The sequence below is a fragment of the Rhipicephalus microplus genome, chromosome 3 (assembly GCF_043290135.1).
Source record: "Rhipicephalus microplus isolate Deutch F79 chromosome 3, USDA_Rmic, whole genome shotgun sequence".
NCBI classification, from domain to species: Eukaryota; Metazoa; Arthropoda; class Arachnida; order Ixodida; family Ixodidae; genus Rhipicephalus; species Rhipicephalus microplus.
In genome coordinates, this window is record NC_134702.1 from 256,729,251 (window position 1) to 256,749,586 (window position 20,336).

The window sequence follows — 20,336 nt, forward strand, 5'->3', positions numbered from 1 at the left end:
TTACCCGGGTGTTCTACAAGGCAGTGTTGTTGGTCGCATTCACTTTTCCTCATCTACTATAATGACCTGCCTGACAACTTGTGCTTATTCGATGAGAACATTCGATGAGAACATCATAATCTAGTGCTTTGGGACGTTAAACCCCACATATCATCATCAGCAGCAGCAAAATCTATTGCCCTATCCGAAACAGTAGCGGTACTCTTCAAAAAGCCCTCGAGCGTATTAATGAGTGGTGCAAAGGATGGAAGATGCCACTTTATGCTTTCAAATGCAAACTAATCAACTTTAGTCGCGAACGTGATAACCTCAGTGGCGAATGCAAATTTGGTAATAGCATTGTAGCACGCACTGATCATTACAAGTAACTAGGCATAAACCGAACTTCTTCGCTTTTTTGGTTCACACATATCACCTTCATCTGTGCTTACACATTAAGATCATTAGGCTTCCTGTGCCGAAACTTATGCAGTGCTCGCTCCGAGGCACGCAAACTGGCTTAGCTTGCTTTAATTCTTCCTCAACTCGAGTTCGCATTCTCTATTTGTTCACCATATCAACAATACCTCATAGATAAGTTAGAATCGACTTAGCAAGAGCTAGTCGATTCATAGCGCGTAATTACAGCTACCCATCATGCGTAACACAGATTAAACATAGCCTTGCACTCGACCCACTGAAAATTCGCCGTGACATTTCACTTTGATCACTATTCCACAAACTCGCCCACACCCGCATGATGCTATCTGTTCACTTTAATCTATCTAGTTCATCAAACTTCAAGCAGACTACGAAACAGCTGTACTTTATCACACATGAATGGTAATATAACGCTTTCAACCAGTCGCCTATTCTACGAGCTATTCGTTTGTGGAATTATTTACCAGATGATCTTGCGTAAAAGCAAGACCACGCAAACTTCTGTCATACTTTTCAAAAATATTTGTGCACCACAAACTGCTGCAATGCGTCTTCATAATCATCTGTGCCGACATGACTGTTGCCGATGGTTTTTATCCTCCTTTCTCCGGCTTTTTTTCACTTCCTGTACATTTATTTGCAGTAACGTGACACTGTTGTCAGTTTTCTTTTTTTTTGCACTATTGTTGGTTTGTATTTATTTTCAAATTATGTTTTGTATTTCACGTTTATGCCTTCAAATATTATAACTTATTTTTCTAGTATATATATATATATATATATATATATATATATATATATATATATATATATATATATATATAAAACGAGTGGCCCCAGGTCCGACCCCTGCTTGGCATAATGCACTTATACGTGGCCTTTAAATAAAACAAACTGACCACGATTGTTCCGGCACGTTGAAATCAAGATAACCAGACGAGAATTTCTATGGTGATAATGTTTTAAATAATAATGTACTGTTTGATACTTTGTTGAAAGCTCGCAAGAAGTCTCTGAAAATTGCATCAATTTGTTTAACATTATTACTGATACGGAAAAATTATGATTGGTAACAACTAGCTCTGTTCCTAAATCTATGCCGGCATTCTGTCAAGATTTCATTTGCATCTGAAATTGCACGATACGTTTATTTATATAGTACTTTAATATTTTGTAGTACCTAGACGTTAAAGAAATAGGGATGTAGCTCTTTATACACCATTTGGCCCCGCTTTTATGGAGTGGTATCACTCGAGCTGTTCTTCAGTCACTCGGGAGAAGTCCTTCTTCGAATGAACGTAAATACTGAAAGTGTACGTATTTGGAAATTCGTATAGCATACATTTTTAAGAAAGCGTGGGGTATATTGTGAGTGTCTGGCTTTCTCTTTCATCAAGTTTTAAAAGCATTTGTAGGATAACCTGTCCACCTATTGGAGCCACACTGATGCAGTGTAGCCCCCAACGGCAACCATGCTGGTGGTGCACATTCTCTCTAACGAACGAGTATGTTTTCATGCAGGTTCAACGCCCTTGGCGGAGTTAAATGATCAGACTGGAAAGACCTACCGTCCGAACCTTGCTCCTGGGACTGCTTGTCATTGGCGCCTACTATTGCATCCACAAGGGTGTTGTTACTGACGTTATGTACACACCTCTGTCCAGCTCCATGGCACTGCATTCCACAGATGACTACGGGGCAACTACAACGGCCAAGCCTAAGAGGCCACGCTACATCGTAGACACTCCTGGCTGCAAGATCCCGAATTTCGACCCTTTCGACGAGAGTGTACGCGGATATTATAAAAAAGTGGGCCCGTACAGTTGCAAAGGCAAGCCTTCGTTTATTCGACTCATTAACGGGACCACACCTGTGATCGATGAGCGATCGCTGTTGAAAACTTTCAAGTTCAGACCAAAAGATGTGCGGTGCACTTATAGAGAAATATACCGGAACGAATCATTAAAAGTGCCTGACGATGCCTTTTTTTTAAAGTCCGAAGTGCCACTTCAGTTTGGCGAACCACTGAAGGTCGAGTTCGCACACGTACAGTGCTACCAGGGGGCTAACAACAGCCTGTTCCACCAGGAGTACCTGCTCGTGCCGCTGCTCAAGAAAGACGTCGAAGAACGCTGCGAGAAGGCACGCCACGACGCTAGAGACAAAGGAAGTGGACTAAATATCCTCGTCCTTGGACTTGACTCCGTGTCTCGCCTCAATTTTAAGCGGCACTTCAACGAGACCGGCCGCTACGTGCACGACGTACTTAAGGGTTACGAGCTGATGGGCTACAACAAAGTGGGCCTCAATTCTTATCCGAATCAAACACCTCTCCTGACCGGGCTGAGTGGAGGTGAAGCGAAGAATGCTACGGGGGGCAAGTTCTTTGACACGCTGGACTTTCTGTGGAAACAGTACGCAAAGAAGGGCTACCGCACCGTGTTCCACGAAGAACAGCCAAAGTACGGTCTCTACAGTTACGTGGGCGACGGATTGAGGCACGCGCCGACTGACTACTACACGCGTCATGCTGTCATGGCCATAGACAAGTCAAAACTCAAGAAGAATTCCTACTGTCTTGGAGCGAGGCCACCGATGGAGCTTTACCTGGACTACATGTTGAGCTTGCTCGAAGCGCTCGACAAACGACCCTTCTTCGCTTACTTCTGGATGAGCGAGCTGGCCCACGACCACCTGAACATGGCGGGACACTGCGACGTTCCGATGAGAGCAGCCCTAGGCAGGCTCCACGAAAGCGGCATCCTAAATAACACGGTCCTTGCCTTCATCAGTGACCATGGCCTCAGGTTTGGATCGCTACGGCGGACATACATTGGCAGGTTCGAAGACAGCCTACCGTACGCGTTTCTCGTGTTTCCGCCCTGGTTTCTGAAGCAACACCCACGCTTCGCTACCGCACTCGAGTTGAACCAGAGGCGACTGTCGACTCATTACGACATGCACGCGACGCTGTTGCAACTGCTCCACTCTGGACTGCCACACACGGTGACGGCGCACGGCCAAAGTTTGTTGCAAGAGTTACCTGTGGCGAGGACTTGCGCCGACGCTTCCATACCGACTCAGTTCTGCGCGTGCATAGAGACGGAGCCATTTCCAGTGAGCCATCCACTGTCACTAACGGTCGCTCGTTTTGTGGTCGCCAGTGTCAACAGTCTCGTCGAGAAACACCTCTCTGCCAAGTGCACCCCTTGGGTACTCACGTCGGTGATAGCAATCCATTTTTATCCTCGCCCCGCGGTGTCCGGGAACAGAACGGACAGTGACTACTGGGTCAAGTTCTCTGCAGCGCCAGACGATGCTCTATTTGAGGCGACTGTGCGCCACTCCGTCGACTGGAAGGCGTCCACTTTCTCCTTGGTGCAGCAGGCCGACAGGCTCGACTGGTACAGCTCACACTCGCATTGCGCGCGTGGTACCCGCTGGGAGAAGTATTGCCACTGCAAAGAAGCAGTTACACCTCCGTGAAAATCACCCTTCCTCTGGTATGAGGACACTACCAATGAACAACGGTGTTTCTGTCAGCGACGAAACCATTACTACAGGAATCTATTGCGATTGTTTATGACCGGGGCTCAAGAGGAGAGGAAGCTCACCGGCAGTCTACTCACGAAACGCCTATGAGTGTCTCAGATGACAAAGTGGTGCAAGGGGGAGGGTGTGCGTGTCTGTGACAGGAGCTGCAGGCTTTGAACTACTGGGACTAGCAGAGAGTATGTAGTAAGGGAGCATCGAAGATGTCATACTTTCTTACACTACAGTATGCTTTAGGAAAAAACGCGCAACTCTTACTGGGGCCGCAATTTGTAGTGCATGCGCATACCACTGGAAGGGCGGCGAGACCCAGCGTCATCTGCTATTTGTGCACTCACGAGCTACACAAATGCTGGATGGGGTTGGAAAGCGGCTGAATTTCCTCACATTATTTGTTTAGCCGAACCTCTGCTGCTTATCGGCTATTTATCACACAGAAAGAAAATATACGGGTTGTTTATTGCTGCAGCAGCTTGCCAATGCTACGTTGACAAGGTTTGCTCCCAGTTCTGGCTCCCACCATCACTGTACAAAGAACTCCTTGATGATATATTGTATAAACTGAACGTTGTGTTTGATTAAAGTTTTTTTTGTTACAATACAAGAGCAGGACAAAACCAAAAATGTTTATAGAACAACACGTGGAAGTCAGCGTGGATCAGAAAGCTCAGTGGCTTATTGATCAAATATTTGTGAAAGAGGCTTTATGCGCTAATAACTCCTGAAGGACGGAAATATGGTCTACCGGCACACGTCCATACACTGTTGAAAAAACGTGGCTTATCCCTCTATCTAGGAATCGGCATAACACTAAAGTGAGACTAGTTTTCACAGAAGCAGTTGACCCTTTATTGGGTATTGTTACGCCACTGTGACGAAGGCATGAATGCCGTGAGAACAAATTGTAATGTCACGCGATAAATGGCGAGTAGCTCGAAACTTGCAGCACGCAGCTCAAGCAGAAAGCACGCGAGAAATGAGGATAACCATGAAAAGCATGGATAAACAACTGTCACAGCTCGACACTGAAAGCGCGCTGCTCAAACTTAAAGGAAGGCCCCACAAAACGAACGCACAAGTATACATAGGACGAGCGTGAACCACTGTCACAATGCATACTTCATTATGTGTAAGCAGTGCGCGGCAACCGCAGCACGCGAAGAGGCCTTCGTGCTCTCCCGAATCACGAAATAAGAGCGCCCTCACGAGACAGTACTACCCGTGTAGACGCTCGCAAGTTTGCTCCAAGAGTTGGTGCAGAGAAGGAACATACGATTTGAGGCACGCCACACGGTCACGAATCTATGCACTGCATCTACAAATGTTCCCTGCAGTATCGCGCTCGGCAGAGCGGCACACACGCATCGCGTGCTCTCTGAGGTAGAGGTGGACCATGCTTCCTCGGTCAATTCGCGCTGAAGTGACAGGCAGCAACGAAGGCTATTTCACTAGCTGCAGCACCAGCCACGGTGGTCGTGAGCGCTGCCCGAATGGTAGCTTGAAGAACACGGGATCGAATCGCGGCCCCGGTGGGCGCATTTCGATGGAGCCGATGCGCTAGCTGCCCGGCAAAAAATAAAAATAAACCAAGTGATAAACATTTCCGAAGCCCTTCCCTACGGCAACCCTGACACGCGAATCACGCCCCCCCCCCCCCTTTTCTCACTCGCAAATCGCTAGCTGCAGCTGCCGTCTTTGCTCACGCCGGTGTTTTGTCGAGTTTCACTAAGTCGCATGTTTTAAAAAATTTAGCTGTTGTAACATATCTTTGCATGACGTTTCGCTATCTTCGTCACTTGTCTAAGCGACGAAACGTAATAATCTGTTTCTATTGCAAGACAGCCTGATTCATACGAAGGCCTTGTTTATCGAGGAACTTACGGCATCTTAAAGGAATACTGAACAAAATCTGATGATTGATTGATTGATATGCGGGGTTTAACGTCCCAAAACCACCATATGATTATGAGAGACGCCGTAGTGGAGGGCTCCGGAAATTTCGACCACCTGGGGTTCTTTAACGTGCACCCAAATCTGAGTACACGGGCCTACAACATTTCCGCCTCCATCGGAAATGCAGCCGCCGCAGCCGGGATTTGAACCCGCGACCTGCGGGTCAGCAGCCGAGTACCTTAGCCACTAGACCACCGCGGCAGGGCAGAAAAAAAATTGAAAAAAAAAACTGACAAAACTTCTCGATTCTACTCGGAAGATGTGACTGTTGTGACAAACAGAGTTAATTTTTCGTATTTTTGAACAGTTGGCTGCATTTTTGATGGATTCTCAGCGCACGGTGCCTGCACGTGAACGCGAGACGTGACTTCAACAATCCCTAAGGCGCATGCAGGGTGCACGTGTGCCTGTCCTCCACTTCCTTTTCTCCAGATATCCTTGATCCCACTTTCCCGCTCCCATAAAGACGCAGATGCTTTACCCCAGCCGGGAGCATTGTTCGCTACCGGTGCTGTTCATACCGGTTCTGGGAAGCGAAGGGCGAAATGGGCGACTCAAGAGACGCTGGTGATGGCTGGCATTGTTGCAGCGCCCGCTTTGGGTGTTTGTGACGTCACAAAACGCCACCTCCTCTAGCTCATGTTGAGGCCATCATACGCGGAGGTTTGTGAAAAAAACACATTAAAATCCCTATTTTTTGTGGTTTGCACCTGGAATAAAAATTGTTTATTTGTTATAGGACCAAAATTTTGGCAAAAAATTCCCTTTAAGATATTGCGACAATAATTATTATGTCATCTGTAGGGTTTTGTAGTGGGCATTTTGAATGTGACCATAAAAAGCCAGCATATAATTGTCTTTTCGAATATTGCAGTGGCCACCCATGCCGTCAATTGCCTTGCGAATAGTACAAAAAGAGAAAAAAAAACTCCAGGCCTGCGAGTAAGGCGTAGCGCAGTCACAGCGAAAGCTAGAAAAGTCGTCTTCAGAGCATTTCGAAACACTTATCATGTGACTGCTGCAAGCACACTTGCTGGACACCCACTACGGCATTAATTATAATAATTTCTGTGTAGTAGGCGGAAATTCGATAATCTATCCTTCGTCATTCTTCTGAGAAGCGTGGTATCCGCTGAATACATGAAAGGAGTTTTGTTCCAATTGTTCTTGCAGTGGCTGACGACGATGAGTAATCATGTCTGAAGTGCGTATGCGCCACAGTTAATAGGTAATCAAGAACTAGCTTTTGTAGTGAATTGAAGCATTGGATGACCTACTTGCTTCGCTGTTTGCATTGTGTGACGCCTGGTTGTTCTTTTGCTGTTCTAAAACGCTTTATTACTCATATTAACGTGATTATTTTCCCGACATCAAGCATGCCTAAGGCAAGCTTGTCAGCGAACCGCAAGCACCGGTGGAATACTGGGCTGGCACTCAGCGAACTCTGGTTCGAGCCTCACTGTTAATAGTTTTTTATTGTTTCTGGCATAGTGATCACGGACATCGGTGGTGGCGTGGGACAACTGCACTGCACGTGACCCTAGTTTTGATCTCATAACAGCTTTCGCTGTAGAAGCAGAAAGACCAAAAAATAAAAGTGCACTCTAGAAAATTTTACAACTTAAAAGGTGTAAAACGGGTGTACGCATTAAAAGCACTCGTATGAACACCCTTTTTACGCCCTATTTTTATATTTTGAGGTGTTCGTAATTAAAACACCCTCAAAGCACCCCGTTTACACCCTTATATTTGGGGTGTAATGAACAAGGCTACAAATGATTGATTAGTGGGGTTTAACGACCCAAAACTACCATACGATTATGAGAGACGCTGTAGTGGAGGGCGCCGGAAATTTCGACCGCCTGGGGTTATTTAACGTGCGCCCAAATCTGAGCACACGTGCCTACAAGGCTACAAATGCACGACATTTTCGGGCCGTTTCGCTTATACTGTTAGTATACGTTAACCATCTTGATACCAGCAAGGCTCCCACTATAGCTGCTTGCGAGTCTAGTAATGAATCGAAGCAGAAAGTAATGTGACCGAAACGCAGTTTTCATCGATAAAGCACGCAAACTACTATAAGATGGAAGATACAATAGGAGTGACGCTTGTTCAATAGAGTAAGGGCCAATTCTCCTGTACCTGTTTCTTTCGTCTTTGTCATTTGCGTGATTATTGATTGATTTTGTGGGGTTTAACGTCCCAAAACCACTATATGATTATGAGAGACGCCGTAGTGGAGGGCTCCGGAAATTTTGACCACCTGGGGTTCTTTAACGTGCGCCCAAATCTGAGCACACGGGCCTACAACATTTCCGCAATTTGCGTGATTAGTCAGCACTCACAAAGTACACTGATTTGCCTGAACAAGGTAATGTTGCGCACATTGGTGTAGCCATGCGTAGAACACTCCACCCCTCCCCCCGTCCCCCATCTATAAGATCGAAGCTTTTAAAGGTGGAGATCAAACGTCCACCACCTGCAAAACAACAACAACAACAACAACACAGTTGTTTAGCCATAACCACCACGTCAGCACGCCATAACGTCCCTTAAAAACGAACTTTGACGTCATGTATATTTAGCGGCCACGTTTTATTCAATTACTGTAGCGAATGTTCCTCTTCATGTGTCCTTAAGAGTGCGTCATGGAAATTAGAAAAATGCAGAATAAGGACATTTCGGTGACCTTGACGCAGCCTTGCTCACAATGACGGGAGCCTTGTGGACTAAATTGCGAACATAGCTCTCCTCAGGGGAGCCGAAACTCAGACTCTAGTTCTCTCACTCCCTCTCTCCGTTTTTTTTTTTGTGGATCCTCTTCTTTTAAATTATGTAACTTCCCCAGCAGACGTGCTTCGGTCGAAGCCTTGACTTTGTAAGTAGTGGGAAAACAACATTGATGAAATATTTTCAGCCATGGTTTCGTTTCAAGGACTGCAAGCTAAGTACAAATGTATTGCCGCAACGTGAAGACAGAAGTAGTAATTAACAGGTTGAGAAAGTAGCAGCAGGTTAGTATTTTTATTTACTGCGCACCAGAGCGTTCCTCTTCTTTCTTGTTATTGCTTGCTTCATAAAAGCGTGCAGATGCGCGTTTGCGCTGTCGTCTTTGTCTTCCTAGCACTACGCACGTGGCAATAGGTTTTCATCGAATAGCGTGACGGCCGATGCATGCAATGTTGCAATGTGTTTACCGAAATGAAAGTGATGATAAAATATCGCCTGCGTGACCTTGAATGTGCAGTCCCTAAAGACCCATAGAGCTAAGCAAAAAGCATCAGCTTAGCTTTTTTTCCAAAATTCTCTACATTAGGTCGGTGAAGGTGCGCTAAACATTGCTCCTGAATATTACAAATGCGCGTTCTGACTAGTAGCTCGTGATGGCCGCACTGCACCGTCACAAAGTTCACTGCGATTCAGATGCACTGTTAAAGAACGAGTATAACGCAACAGATTTCTGCCGCAAAAAAAAAAAAAAGAGCAGCGCCCACGCTATCAGCAGAGGGCTGGAGCTTGCGTTAAACCGCATCTAGCTGGTCTGAAAGCGCACTGATGCCAGGAAGTCTCGTCGCCTAGACAACCTTGGCTGCCCGGTATTGCTGCGTGCCGGGCGCACAACGCGGAAAAGGGGTCAAAATTGTGTTACATGTCATTGCGTGCGCTGGCGATAAACCCTCCCGTGCGTGTGCGTGTGGTGCGCGTGGCTTCTCGATCGGTAGAGTTTATTAGTCAGTGTTTAGTTTGAAATGTGCCTCCGCTCTGTGCTCCACCAGTGTGTTCTGTCATTGCTGATTATTGGGAATGTGCACCATCCTGAAGACTGAATCTGTGGATTCATATTTTGGAGCACTCGAAGTGAAATAGTGAGTACCACTCCCACGTTGTTCCGTTCAGCGCTTTGTTACTGCGTGAGCACGAGAATAACGCCTTCAAACAATTTTTTTCTACTAGTTGATGAGAAATCAGCATTTGTTTACTTAGCGAGAATATTTGTCCGAACTGTTTCACGGGGATGATGGCGAAGTGTGATTGTGGGCAAGTTTTTTGTTTGTTTGTTTGAATTGTTTGGAGTACAAAGCAGAGTGAGTGTGTGCCGCTGAGGTTCAGCGATGAAATTGAACATATTTTTTCGGTGCTCTCTGTTGGCAGCAGTTTTGAACGGGGCCCGCTCGTGCTGCACATCAATTTTAGTTTACTAATTAATACATGTGTGGGGACGGCGCCTGTTAGCTCAAAGCATCGACCGTATGTACGACGCATATGCTTGCGCACGTCGGTTGTTCATTTACTTTCTTTCTTTTCTTATTGCACGAAAAGACCAAGAACGGAAAACAAGGGCGTGGTGTCCATGTCGTTCTTTTCGGTTCTTTTTCGTTTTGTGCGGTAACACTACCGTGACAACTCGGGTTGACTCATCGGGTGACAACACAGCATATTGCTTCGCGTTAGGTGCGCCTCGCGAAGTTTGCCTACTTGCTAATAGATTCAATTTCGTTAAACTTGTCTTCAACGGTATTTTTGTTCACCCGCAACGTAGCGTGACACTGCCGAAAGCTGTGCCTATGTAGCGGATCGAGCACTGAAGCTGGATATTTGTTTGAACAGACCTTTCGTCTGTGTGCGTGGTCGAATTGCCTACTTGAACAGCGCAAACGCTTGTTTGAACATAACTGCTAACGTACGAGCACATTTTATTCAGATTGTTTTCATCATGTGTTACTTTCAAAGTACTCTTGTTATTCAGACTTTTATTGTCATCGCCTCGCTTTGGCGTTCAACTTTGCTAAGTACTTCAGATGTTAAACGTATTTTCGCTATGTGAAGTGTATTATTAGTTTTTTGTTGCACAAAACACTTTAATGTTATACATACTGCACGGTATCTAAGCATGTGTTGCAGCCAAAATGTAAGACTGGGCAGCATATCTATCTGGGAACACAGCACGCACAGCCACTGGAAAGCCTACGCTGCATCGGAAGGAGTTATGCTTTCTCACCCTGACAGCATGATTGAAACAAATAGCCCTAATTTAGCAATATGCAATTGTCATTGAGTGAGGGTAACAGAGTCACTTTATTCGACATTTCCCAGCAAATTTCGCGGCTATGGCAAATGTGTTTAAAAAAAATTGTGCTGATTTAATGCACTGAAAACAGTGAAGTGCTTGAATATTTCGGAGAGAAAAATGGTTTTGGTCACGTGGTTGCCTTTCAAACTTTACAGACTGTTGTTTGAGTGTTGTTTGTGAAAAAAATATTTCACAAGTACCACACCTTTTTTTATACCAATTTTGGTACATGTTAAGAAAAGGGGCTTATATAAGGTGCTTGAAACACAGCAATATTAATACGTTTTCGGCCACATACGTCTGCAAGAATTTAGCGAAAGTTTGTTATGTTTGCATTGTCTCATTGCTATACTGCACTTTCTATGAATATCTGAGCTGTGACTACTTACTGCACAAAAAATATATTTTGATGAAAAATTATTTTATACATTTTAAGCTGTTAACCTCTACGAGAAAAGATCACTTATTTCACAGAATTGTCATTTTTGTCCGTATTGAGACGAATTTGCACCATATGGTGGTCCAATTAAAAATCACCTTTTACCTAAATCGAAAGCAAATGAACAGTTCTTTGTATGTGACAAGTTTCATCATTACAATTTCTTTTTCAAGGAATAAAATATTTTTTGAATTTTCCCATCAACGGCAATGGGGAAATTCGAGGCCTCGGCTGCCCTCCCCAGAGTTGTCCGAGCTACTTACATGGTAACCCCATTTCCGCGAAATGTCCACCCACAACACAACGAAGGCAGACGGCTGGCCCGCGCTCGCGCGATCCTAAACCGTACCGCCGCGAATCGCAACTCTACCGCATTCGTCGACGCAGCGCAATACGGTAACTCCTCCTCTTTCGCACTCGCGGTAGTAGATGGCGACGGAGCCCTACGCTCAGCCGCCTCGGTTAGGCTATCAACAAGCGCCATAGCCGAACAAGTTGCTATAGCTTTAGCGATGACCGACCCCTCACTCACTAATGTCTTCACAGACTCTCGCGCCGCCATTCGGGCTTACGAAACCGGCAACATCGCTCCAGAAGCAGCCCGCATTTTACAAACACGGAAATATACGGGCTCGCACTACCTCTCTTGGTTCCCTGCCCACATGGGCAAAGACGTTCACCCACAACAACCCAACCTCAACGAAATGGCTCATGATCGAGCACGAGAACTGACCCACCGTGACGATCAATCAGCCACCGAAGAGCTGGGCCCAGACGTGCAGTTTAATGACCCACTACTCACCTTCCATGAAATTACCTCCCACTACCGACACAACAGAAGCCGATACCCTTTACCCCATTCAAAACTCGAACGCGCGCAAGAAGTAGCCTTTAGAATGTTACAAACGAGATCGTACCCATCACGGGGCCGACTCAGCCATTATAATTCAGACATAAATTCACAGTGCCCAGATTGCACAGAAGTGTACTGTTCACTCGCGCACATGCTCTGGCAATGTCCCGCGTTACCTCAGGGACCTCTCACCAGTGAGTCCGACTGGGAGGAGGCACTCAGGAGCCCCAATCTCCGAAACCAACTTAAGGCAGTCCAGAGGGCCCAAGAACTGGCGGAACGCCACCACGTTCCCGCCCCGACTCGGGCGTCGCCTACGGTAGCGGCTGCTAGGATGTCCCACGTGGGCACCCTGGTGGCTTAAACTCCTCAGGACCATATATTAAAGTTCTTGACTGACTGACTCGGCTGCCCTATGACCAAATGGCGAATGGGGAACTTGGAACTTCAAAAATCATTTAGGGGCAAAGCTTTTGAGGCCGTGGGTCATTCCCTCCTCTGTAATCATACTAGTATTATGTAGCCACTTGATGAGTTGCACGATAGATAGCGTTAGCGGTTTTCACAGCATATACACGGACGAAATGATGATTCATGGGGCTAATCGTTCGTCCGTACATTTGTGCTTTCTTCCGTTCGTCTGTGCATCCATCCGTCCGGGCTTCCGTGTTTCAGTCGGTCCGTGAGTCCGTCCGCCTTTCTGTTCGTCCATACTGACGTCAGACTGTCTGTCCATCAGTTTGTGTGTCCGGACGAATGAACGCTACGCCCCACTCATCATTATTCACTCCGTGGATATGCGGTGATCTTTTTTTTTTCAAAACATAAATTGCTATGACAAAATTTGGCACATGAAAAGAACATTTTCTTTGCTTCGATTTATATACAAAGTCTATTTTAATTCAACCCCCACATGGTGCAAGTTGCGTCTCATTATAGACAAAACAATTATTTTGTGAAATTTGCGATTTTTTTCGTAGAGCTTGACAGCTTGAGAGGTCTAAAATATTTTTTCCTCCAAATATACCTTATGTAGATTAAGCATTCACTCCTCAGATATTCATTCAAAGTGCAGTATTGATATAGAAAAATGCAGATATAACACACTTCGGCTAAATTATTTGAGGTGTATGTGGTCAAAAAAGGGTAATATTGTTACTGTGCTTCAAACACTTTCCGCAAGCCCTTCACTTAACTTGTAGCCCAAATTTGGCACGGAATAAGAGATACTTATGAAATATTTTTTTCACAAACATACAGACGAGATTCCAGGAAGTTCAAGAGGCAGCCTCGTGACCAATAATTATTTGTCTGCGAAATATTCTAGCAGTTACCTTTTTTATTGCAGTAAAATCAGTGCGATTTTTTTTTCGAATACATTTGCGGTGGTCACCAAAATGGCTGGGACGTCTGATGTGGAATGACCCAATAGCCAATTCTTCCATTATATATTCTTGTCAATGTGAGCCAGTTCAAGAACACTAGTATCATTCGCATTTTAATGCGTAACTGTACAGTACCTAATTCTACAAGTTACCTGCACTGAATACCTTCTCAATGCGCATACCGCCATGTATGCTCAGTGGCATTGTGCTTCGGTGCAATACAGATAAAATATGTATATGTTGTTGCGCGTCGTACTGTATTTCTTTTAATAAACTAATCGAATGAGTACCATGGCAGATCTGCAGAAATACACATGCAGCTGTGTTGATGCATACTTAAGCATAGAACTTGGCATTCACTTAAATTGGTCGTTGCATGCAGCTAATGGAACATTATCAACTTGGAGCAGCACCTTTTTATTTGCTTGCACGAGCAAGCTGAAAGGGTAAAGTTCATATCTACGGCACGAAAGGTATAATGATTCTGCCTAAGCGCGCTTTTTATGGCGTTTATTGCTCAGCCTACCTTCTCTAGAATTTCTCACTGCATTGGAGCCCGATGCCACTGAATATGCTTGCTATGCACTCAATTTATACTTACACATAAGAAAGCAGTTAGTTATGCATGGTGCTCACTGTATGTTGCACTCTGTGAAGTTTCAGTCATTGTTCCTTGTGTATTTATTTTAGGTTTCCGGGATTGAATATGCTGTGCAGAAAAAACACCTTCGCCCCACTTCTCTCGAAGGCACCAGTCATCTCAGCAGCTGAAGATGATTGTGCAGGCAGCAGTGACGAGTGGTTTTGCAGTTAGAAATATATCAACACTGACATTCCAATAATACAACCCCAATTACACTACCTTGTTGAATGTTCTGCTTTTTTTAATGTCGAAATTCATATTCCGAGATGTAATAGGTTGTAAATGTGACTCCGGAATCTCGCTTAATCTTTCTACGTGTTTTTTCTCTTCTATTGTATAGGTGTCAATCAAACGCCATACGGCTCAGTCGTTTGCCCGACTAGCACAAATGTTTTGAAAGTTGTGGAGATATATTGTACTGAAAACAATGAATTTTTAGTATAGAGAGAAAGAAACTTGGTCTCGTGACATATTTCAAAACTTTGCAGAATGCCATCACAGTCCTGTTTGTCAGATTTGCAGTTTTTCTATAATAAAGGTAGATGTTAACATATGGGCTTATTTGTTTTTTGCTTCGGCGTTATGTTCGGTTGGACCTTACGCTACAGGTTACTGCTTGCACTACTGTGGTGTGGTGTGGTATGGTGTGTGTGTGTGTATGTGTGTGTGTGTGCGTGCGCGCGTAAGTGCCTTACGCGTCTTTGTCGTTTACGACCCAGTCGACGTACACATATATACGATGGTCTCATGCAGCTCATTTAAGACCATGGCACCTTATTTTATCAGCTGCATGCATGCAGGTATAAGTGCAGTGGGTGACACCAGTATCTTCCTTTTTCCTTGTCAGCCGCAGAGAAGGTTCATATATGCTTCTCTCTGGGAACAATTGAGGCTTGGGCCAGTTGGCGATGCATATTTGATGAAATGAAGTGCTGTGAACGGCTCTCCTCAACAGACAAGTCTAAGTGTCACCTCCTGTGTCTCTGCTTTTGTTGCCCGTTAATTGCGCTTCATTTCATCAAGTATGCTCATACATATAACTGAAATCGTTTCAAGGGGGTTTTCAGTGTACACCACACTCGCATGCGTGTAGCTTCATCCAACACCCATAGTTTAGGGGTGTTCATAAATACCTAATAAAGTAGGGTGTAACGTTTCTTTACACCCAGCAGTTTCAGGGTGTTTCTAAATACTTTCTTGTTTAGGGTGTTCCTAGACACACTAAAGGGGTGTTGCCCATGGGACAAAACAAATACACCCTTATAGATGCAAAATTTTTTAGAGTGTTATAGCTAGTCCCGCCATGCTGCTACATGGGCTAGAAGGCTTTTCTAGTGTCTAGAGTGGTGGAGTATTTGTGTAACATTTCTGGATCCTATGGGTAGGTGGCACTGCCGCTCACTGACACGCGTCCAGCGCACGCGTTCGGGCGCGCTATCCTACCATTCTGAACTTCGGTGAGTGAATGTTGCTTCTTTCATTTCACTCTTGGCACTCCATATATCTCTTTCTTCAACGAGATTTCAGCTCAAGAGACAGCTGGTTTCGGCTGAAAAATACGCGAACGTTGCTCGCTGGATCCGCGTACGTTGTAGTAGCTCTGTTGTCTGCAATTAAAATTCTTCTCGACCTAACGCGAGAAAAGTGTCCTGCATTGTGTCTACACTTCTTTTAGTCTCATAGCTAAAGCTCCGTCAGCGTTGCCGCAGCACTAATTCAGCAAGCGCCTACATTTTCGACCTCATAAGTAAATAATCCCAGTTAAAGTGAAACTGGGCAAACATCACGACGCTTCATCTGCAAAACGCGTACCTTGCAATCCCCCACCCCATGTTGCTAAAGTCAACGCTTTAACAGCCCCAAAGTATTATTCAAAAAACACTATGGGTCACAAAATAGCACATCCATCAATCTTTACTGTGTTGTGTAATTTTTCACTATACAATAGTGAAACACTCCACACTAAACTCGACACTGCGGCCTCTTCATTCTCACCAGGTTACATTACAAAATCAACAGCATGTCGTAAACCTAGCGTACGGCTTGACTTTCTCGATTTAACTTTGAAGAAGGTTCGTCAACCACTGTTTTGGTGGCAGCTCGCATATTTGGTGCTCGAAAGCCGTATCATCCACATACTCATTCACAATCCGTAATTTTTCAAAAGTTTCTTGGGCTTTTTGCAAGCTTTCTATTTGTCCACAAAGGCTCAAGAGGTTGCCTAGTAGCTCGTTGACGCAATTTTGGTTTGAGATTCTACTACTGTTGGCGCACCTGATTTGCTGTAAGCTTCCTCGTCTACTTACAGCGTTAACACTGTTTTCCTTCAGCTGTTTCAATCGAGTATGCGTGAGAACAGTATGATTCACCGAACTTAGTGCACTGACCAGTGTTGCGGGGCTCATTATTACATTAAGGACACAAAAACAGGTAGTCAGCTTGTGGGATGCCGGGTCGATGAAGGACGAATTCCAACATAAAACATGACAATCGTTTATTAACGTGGTAGCAACAGTGGGGCAAGCCTGCCAACGTTGTGCACGAACGGTCAGAGAAACAATCAGGGAAGCTAGCCTGGCAGCTTGGATCATATAGCCACCTGTGGTGACGTCAGCCTGCAGTGATACTGCGGTGGCGCTGTCTCTAATCGGACGCGCGTTGCAGCATGCGGCCGAGTCACGCCGGCTGTGCTTGTTTGTGCGCAATGTGTCGCCACAAGATTTTTCTTACGCCGTGAGTGAACCACTTTCAGTGTTCACGAAAAACTCATTAACCTTGACGTTTCGGCAGTATATGCGGCACAGCTATGTTTCCGTCTGTTCCTGCGTCGTTTTCGAGCACACGGTGAACGCGACGTGCTTATGAGCGAGCACATTCCTGCATATTTCACCATGAATCTGCCATACGATACAGAGTTCTCCGGGCTCATTAAATACCACAATTTAAGAGCAAAAAGCTAATGGTTTTGAAACATTGCTGAACGGGTGAGCAGAATCGTTTGTATATCAACGCCTTCGGTAAGTTCACAGTCGGGAATGCCTTCATCTAAAGTCATGCGCTTCGGCAGTGGGCCATAGTGGTTAGCGAGGTCCCTATCTTTCCTTTTTCTAAGAACATGCTTTGTAAAATAGAAGATGCATCAGGCAAATATGGTTGGCACAGCGTCATCGGCAAGTGCTGGCTTTCGTGTTCAAGCTCCACAATATCTCGATATATGGCATGCTGGAATGTTGCCTGTATGTAGCGTTAATCAACAATGACGGTAGCATACCACACATCTACCATCTAGTGTTTTCTCGTCTCGCTTGATGTTGCTAGACCATTTCTGCAGGCGAACAGGATTTGTAGAAGCTCGAACGAATGACACATTTTCGTCCGACGACAGAGCGGCACAAAGCATGTGCTATCCTTACGGGAAGGTATCGGCACACATCCGTCGAGAAAGGTGTGCGCTGGCGAGATATGACGCTTGAAGCGCCTTCATAGGTCAACATAGCATTAGAATGTACAGGTTTTAAGCCGTACAAGCCCAGTATAGGCACAAGAATGCTACATACACCTGTCTACCATGCCTGACAGGCCTGGCTGCGCATGAACTTGCCAACAAATCTGGTGTGCCAGTGGACTGCAGAGCCATCTGACGGACAGATCCGAACACAATTCATTGCACCCGCGGGGAGCACTTCCTGCTCACGACACTAGAAACAAGTTGAAGCCTTACTGTTGCTGTAGTGGCCTCTGGAGTTGGCAGAAATGAAAGAAAGCTTAGAGATGAAGAGAAAAAAAGGCATATAGCACGTACCTTGAAAATTGATGTTATGCAAAGCGTGCGGATGGAAGGTGAATGAGTTTATTTTATTGAGGGAGATGTTATGAAGTAGCGCTAAGTATATGTACATCCACGAGCATACGTACGTTTAATGAAAGGGTGTGAAACAAGCAGTGACATCGTAACTTAAGTGAACTGAAAAATAACTTCACCAGAGTGAATGTTGGCGCAAAGCTCACCAATTGTTTTCTTGAGTGGTACCTAATGCAATCTTGGCTCAAAACTCTAGCGGGAGACAAATGGGTAACTCGCATTCAATTCATCAAAGCACCAATTCTGCATGAACACGCGGAGTATCATTTTGCCTGCTTCTTTTTTCAGTCATTTTGAGTTTTGTATTTTGGGGTTTATCTGCACTTTCTGTACTTTCAGTGTGACAACTTGATGTTTTCAATACTTTTTGTCCTTGTTTTGTGTTTTCTATCACGATTATTTTCTGTTCTGTTTTCGTACTGCTCCGAGCACGGTGCGTCCAAATCCGGACGCTGTCGCTTCGCTGGCTCGGACTGACGACCTGCGGCAGCGCTGTCGGACACGGGCAAGCATGCGCGCACGGTATTTCCGCCTAATGTATGTCAAACGTGACGCCAACACGAGGCCCTACATTTATTTGTTTATTCATGTACCCTAAAGACCCGAGGGCATTACAAAGGGGGGGGGGGGGTAATAGTATACATATATGGAAACTAACACGAATAATAAAGTAATAAAATGTATGAAAAAGTAAATAACAACGTATACATAATGTACAAAATTGCAGAAAATCAATTATGAAGCAAAAGTACACTAAAAAAGAAGGCGTATCAAAAGAACAAGCGAGGCTGAACATTTATATGCTAAACAATGCTGATCATAGTCAAATAAGCGAGTTATACAGCGTGCTAAATAACCGTTATATAAGCACATGTACATCTGGGTCGGTTGTATTAGGTCATTCAAACACCAAGATGAAGCTTTAATTTGTGAGTGAATTCTTCGTGGTTTTTTATACAGACATTATCGTTGGGAAGTTGATTCCAGAGATTAACAGCAAGAAGTAATGGTGAATGTAAAAACAGGTTTGTTTGGGCAAATAAAGGTTCTAATTTTACTTTGTGGTCCAGACGAGCAAATATTCTATGAGCAGGTTTAATAAGTGCAGACAGTTGCGAATGGTTATGGTAGAGATTCTGAAAAAGAGACAGAAGGGAGAACAGTCTGCGTGACTGTAGAGACGGCAAGTTTAGAGACGTTTTAATTTCATTTATGCTAGAAGTTCGAGAGTATATCTTTGTTGCGAACCGGGCGCTTTTGTTTTGAAGAGACTTTATTTAATTTATGAGGTAAACCTGGTGAGGGTTCTATATTTGGGAAACATAGTCAAGCTTAGAGCGGACTAGTATATTGTAAGCTAAAAGTTTAGTATAAGAATTGGCGAAATAAAAGTTACGTCTGATGTATCCCAGTGTCTTATAAGTGTTGCTAGAGACAGTGTCAATGTGCAAGTTCCATGATAGGTCACTCGTTAAGTGAACTCCCAAATACTTAAAATTGAAAACATTTTCAACTTGTTTCTCAGTCAATGTGTAGTGACTAGTTATTGGTGTCTGTTTTGTAGTAAATGAAAGGACCTTTGTTTTGCTCATGTTGACTTCCATCTGCCAGTCTTGTCACCACTTACCTAATATGTTAAGACCTTTATGCAAATTATAAGCATCTTCACAGCTAACCACTATTCTATATATCACGCAGTCATCGGCGAATAACCTTACCGTAGAAGTCATAGAAGTACCTATATCAATAATGTAAAGTAGAAACAGAATCGGCCCCACTACAGATCCTTGAGGCACTCCCGATTTGACGTGCGCTAAAGGGAAGGGTTTGTCGTTGACTACAACGTATTGGTACCGGTTATTTAGGAATTCCGATATCCAATTAAAAACGTAGGTATTCAAGTTAAGAATTGTAAGCTTTTTCTTTAGTTTCGCGTGAGGTACTTTATCGAATGCTTTTTTAAAATCTACAAAAACATCATTGATCTGGCATCGGTCATGCAAAGGGATAGAATGTCTGTTTTAACTTAAATAATTGTGTATCGCAAGATTGACCACGCAGGAAGCCATGTTGGTTGTCAAAAAAGAAATTGTTTTCCGCTAAGTAATTCATGACTGCCGATGAAATGATGTGTTCAAGCAGTTTGCTGCCAATA

General features: G+C 44.5%; 1 protein-coding gene across 2 annotated transcripts in view; it reads left to right on the forward strand.

Annotated features, from left to right (window-relative positions):
* The window catches only part of LOC119168549 (uncharacterized), a 92,716-nt gene extending 77,846 nt beyond the window's left edge, over window positions 1-14,870 (forward strand). Inside the window, exons 2-3 of one of the 2 annotated variants that reach the window (XR_012894528.1) lie at window positions 1,942-9,794; window positions 14,367-14,870. Coding sequence is in view for 1 of the 2 variants with exons in the window: in XM_075890925.1 (XP_075747040.1) it covers window positions 1,966-3,906 (1,941 nt within the window). In the remaining variant the exon portion in view is untranslated. Of the gene's footprint in view, window positions 1-1,941 lie in introns of both variants that reach the window. The other variant, XM_075890925.1, reaches the window with a different exon arrangement.
* The last annotated feature ends 5,466 nt before the right edge of the window (window positions 14,871-20,336 follow it).